A 3,940-nucleotide genomic window follows, 5' to 3' on the forward strand; every position below is an offset into this window, starting at 1 on the left:
GGGGGGCATTGAGGGCACTGAGTGGGACACTGGGGGGCTTTCGGGACGTTTTTGGGGGGCCTGAGGGGGCACTGGGGGGTCGGTGGGTCCCGGGGAGCTCTGGGGGTGCCGAGGGGTCCCGTTGGGTCCCAGAGGGCTACGGGGGGGCCACCGGGGGGGTCCCGGGGGGTCTCGGGCCGGGCGGGGCCGTTCCCGCCAAAACGCCGCCTCAGCGCTTCCCGCGCCGGCCGTGCCACGCCCCCCGGCGGCAGACCACGCCCCCACCAGGACCACGCCCCCGGCAATAACCACACCTCCGCACCGACAAACCCCGCCCCCGAACAGGCCCCGCCCCCCCCCGCGCTTTCCGGCCTTTTCGCGACTCCCCCGCTCCCTTTACGGCCGCGCTGAAGTTTTACGACCGTCGGGGTGAGGGAACGGGAGTCCCGGGGGGTTGTTGGGGGGTCCCGGGGGGTCTTTGGGGGGGAGTTTCGTGTCCCTGAAGAGGGTTTGGGGGTGCGGCGGACCCGGGGGGAGGGCAGGAAAGGAAGGGGCTCTGAGGGGGATTTTGGGGGGCCCTGGGGGTGTTTTGGGGGTTCTTCCCCACCTTTAATCCCCTCCTGCCTCTCCCAGGGGCCATGGCCGGGGCAGAGCGGGACCGGCGAGGGGCGGCCGAGGAGGAGGAAGAGCAGGAGGAGGAAGAAGAAGAAGAGGAGGAAGAAGAAGAGGAGGAGGAAGAGCAGGAGGAGGAGGAGGAAGAGCAGGAGGAAGAGGAGGAAGAGCAGGAGGAGGAGGAGGAAGAAGCAAAGGAGGAGAGTCCCGAGGGCTCCCCCCCCGCGGCCGAGGCGCCCCCCGGGCCGCCCCCCAAGCCGGTGGTCCCGGGGGTCCTTTACTTGTCCTTCCTCCCCCCGGGGTTCGGGCCCCGCCAGGCGCGGGCGCTGCTGCGGCCGCACGGGGAGCTGGGGAGGGTCTTCCTGCAGCCCAAGGGTGAGTCCAGGGGGGTCCTGGGGGGACTCAGGGTGTCCCTGGGGAGGTCAGGGGGCCCCATCGACCCCCTGGAGGTACAGAAATGGGGGCGGGGGGCTCTCAGCCCCCCTGGATTGGGGTCTCTCCCCCCCCCCGTGTGCTCTGACCCCCCCCCGTCTTCCCCACCCGCAGGAGGGTCCGTTCGGCGGCGGCGGCAGCGCCCGGGAGGGCCCTCGGGGGGGTCCTTTGCCGAGGGTTGGGTGGAGTTTCGGGACAAACGAGCGGCCAAACGAGCGGCCAAACTCCTGCACGGGACCCCCATGAGCGCCCGGCCCCGCAGCCCCTTCCGAGAGCAGCGCTGGAGCCTCAAGGTGGGCAATGGGGGGGCTGGGGGGGGGATGGAGAGGGGGGGGCACCTCAAAACCACGGGAGGGGGGCGGGGGAGGGGATTTGGGTCCCTCCCAGGGTGGGTGTTTTGGGGGACCCTTCCTGGACACCCGGGTGAACGGGGGGGGGGGGCACCCCAAAACCTTATGGGGGAGGTAGAGAGGGTTTGAATGGGGGTCCCCTGACTCCTCCTTTACCTCCCAGTCCCTGCCGAGGTTCAGGAGTATTTAGGGATGTTTTGGGGGGTGGTTTTGGGGTATTTAAGGGTGGGTTTGGAGTATTTGGGGTGTTTAACTGTGCCCCCTCCCCCCGCAGTACCTGCCCAGGTTTGGGGGTGTTTTGGGGGGCGTATCTGGGGGTGTTTTGGAGGTATTTGGGGTGATAAATTGCCTCCCCCCCGCAGTACCTGCCCGGGTTCCGCTGGCCCCACCTGAGCGAGCGCCTGAGTTACGAGCGCCAGGTCCGGGCCCAGCGGCTCCGGGCCGAAGTGGCCCAGGCCAAGCGCGAGGGGGGGTTTTACGCCCGCCGGGCCCCCCCCCGGGACCCCTCCGAGGACTCCAAGGGCTCCACGAACCCCCCCCGGCCCTGGGGCTTCACCCAGAGACCCACCGAGGAGGAGATTTGGGGGCGCAAAGCTCGGCCCCCCCCGGCCGCGCCCCCCCGGCGGCTGCTGCAGAAGGTGTTTGGGGGAGGGGGGGGCTGAGACCCCGCGGCCCCTCCCCCACATCCAGGCTGACCCCTCGACGACCCCCAAACCTCCGTCTGTTCTCCTTAAATCTTTTATTACTTTTAACAAAAATAATTCATCGCGGTCTCTTAAATTCTGCTGAGGGGGCGGGGACAAGGAGGGGGCGGGGTTATGGCTTCGGCGCGAATCCCTGAAAGCAGCGCGGGGGCGGGGCCAAGGGGTACAGACCACGCCCCCCCTCAATAGAACGGGGCGTGGCCTGCAGGGTCACAGCAGGCGGAAGACACGCGTAGGCGGGGCCTAACCCGAGGGGCGGGGCTTAACTGAACCACGCCCCCACCTTAAAGGGGCCGCGCAACAGGCGGGGTCCACCTTAAACCTCTACGGGGTGGGGTCTTAAAGGGGCCGCGCCCCCAATTCCGGGGGGGCGGTTCCAGTGTCAAAAATAGAAACTCTGGGGGTGGGAGAGGGGCCCCAGTTTGGCACTGGGGGGAACTGGGGCAACAAAAGAACTTCTGGGGCCCCCTAAACCTGATGTCCCCAAACTGGGGTGGTGGGGGTAACCCCCAAAAAACGGGTGCTGGGGGCACCCCAAAATCCCTGGGAAACCAAAGGAGGGGTGGTACCGAGGGGCGGTACCGAACTGGGCCCCCCTCCCAAACGTGGGGTGGTGCCACCCAAAAATGCCACTTCTGGGGTCCCTCAGCCTTGGGGTGTCACTGGGGGAGGTCCCCAAAATGGGGGTGTCACCCCTTTGGAGTCCCCCTGACCCCCACAGGAGGGTCCTGGATCCCACAGAGGGGATGCGGGTTTAACCTCAGACCCCCCCGGGGACCCCCAGTGCCCCTACCACACTCCCTCCAGGTCCATCCCCAAATGCACTCCCCATCCCAAAGGTGCAACACCCAAATCCTCCCCCCTGCCCCCACATCCCTCAACCTTTGCTCCCCCCACTTTCAGCTCCCTTGTTTTCTTCCCCCTCCAAATTTCACCCCTCCCCCATTCCCTTCACCCCAATTCCAATTCCTTCCTCTGTCACTTCCACCTCCCCCAATTTCGGTTCCTTTCCCATTTGCCTCCCCCAACTCTGTGCCCACTTTGCCCCTCCCCCAGAGATCCACCTTCCCAATTTTTAGTCCCCGGATTCCTCCCCCCCCCAATCCCCCCTCCCCCCAAATCCTCTCCCTCCCTTTGGTCCCCCCTCCCCAATCCCCCCTCAGTCCCCCCCCGTGGCCAGGCAGGGCCGGCAGCAGCGACCCCCCCTCACCAGGACGTGGCAGCGGGGCCCGGGGGGGCCCCCGGGGGGGCCGGGGCAGGGCCCGTAGGCCTCGAGGTCGCAGAGCAGCTCCACGAGGTCGAGGACGGAGCGCAGGGGGGGTCTCCGGGCCAGCACCTCGTGCCCGGGGGGCACCGGCCGCCCCCGGGCCACCAGGACGCGGAAGGCGAGCCCGGGGTTGAGCAGCACGGCGGCCGCGGCCATGGGCGAGCGGGGACAGCGCTGCACCAGCCGCAGCCCCCGGCCCCCCCCCGGGCCGCCCCCCACCACCCCCCAGTGCGCGGGGAGGGGGATCTCCAGCAGCTCCTCCAGGAAGGAGCCCGGCCAGGGCGGGGGCGGCGCCGGCGGCAGCGGCAGCGCCTGCGGGAGGAGGGGGCAGTGGGGAGGGGGCTCCGAGGGAGGCTCGGGGTCCTCCCAGGCAGCGGGACCCCCCCCCCAAATCGTGAGGAACGCCCCGAGAGCACTGAGAGCCCTTCGGGAGACCCCCAAGAGCCTCAGAATCTGCCCCCCCAGCCCCGAGGACACCCCCTCTTTGAGACCCTTCCTGAAGCCCTGAGAATCCCCCCAAGAGTCCCCTCCCCAGTTCACCAAGACCCCAAAAAGCTCCCCCACTAAAGGTCCCAGACCCCCTTCCTCCACCCCCT

General features: G+C 68.7%; 1 protein-coding gene across 1 annotated transcript; it reads left to right on the plus strand.

The window, feature by feature from the left end:
- Positions 1 to 323: 323 nt before the first annotated feature.
- LOC108510476 (activator of basal transcription 1-like) lies at positions 324 to 2,125 on the plus strand. The gene is made up of 4 exons (XM_017840155.1): positions 324 to 408; positions 613 to 966; positions 1,138 to 1,316; positions 1,736 to 2,125. The coding sequence occupies exons 2-4, from the start codon at positions 618 to 620 to the stop codon at positions 2,033 to 2,035; spliced, it is 828 nt and encodes a 275-aa protein (XP_017695644.1). The 5' UTR covers positions 324 to 408; positions 613 to 617; the 3' UTR covers positions 2,036 to 2,125.
- Positions 2,126 to 3,940: the final 1,815 nt, after the last annotated feature.

This window comes from Lepidothrix coronata, unplaced genomic scaffold, assembly GCF_001604755.1.
Source record: "Lepidothrix coronata isolate B3197 unplaced genomic scaffold, Lepidothrix_coronata-1.0 Scaffold978, whole genome shotgun sequence".
In the NCBI taxonomy this organism is placed as follows: Eukaryota; Metazoa; Chordata; class Aves; order Passeriformes; family Pipridae; genus Lepidothrix; species Lepidothrix coronata.

Coding starts and splice junctions, on each gene's coding strand:
- LOC108510476 (XM_017840155.1), top strand. CDS start 618: ATGGCCGGGGCAGAGCGGGACCGGCGAGGGGCGGCCGAGGAGGAGGAA. Junction 967..1,137: donor GGTCTTCCTGCAGCCCAAGG/GTGAGTCCAGGG, acceptor CCCCACCCGCAG/GAGGGTCCGTTCGGCGGCGG. Junction 1,317..1,735: donor AGCAGCGCTGGAGCCTCAAG/GTGGGCAATGGG, acceptor TCCCCCCCGCAG/TACCTGCCCGGGTTCCGCTG.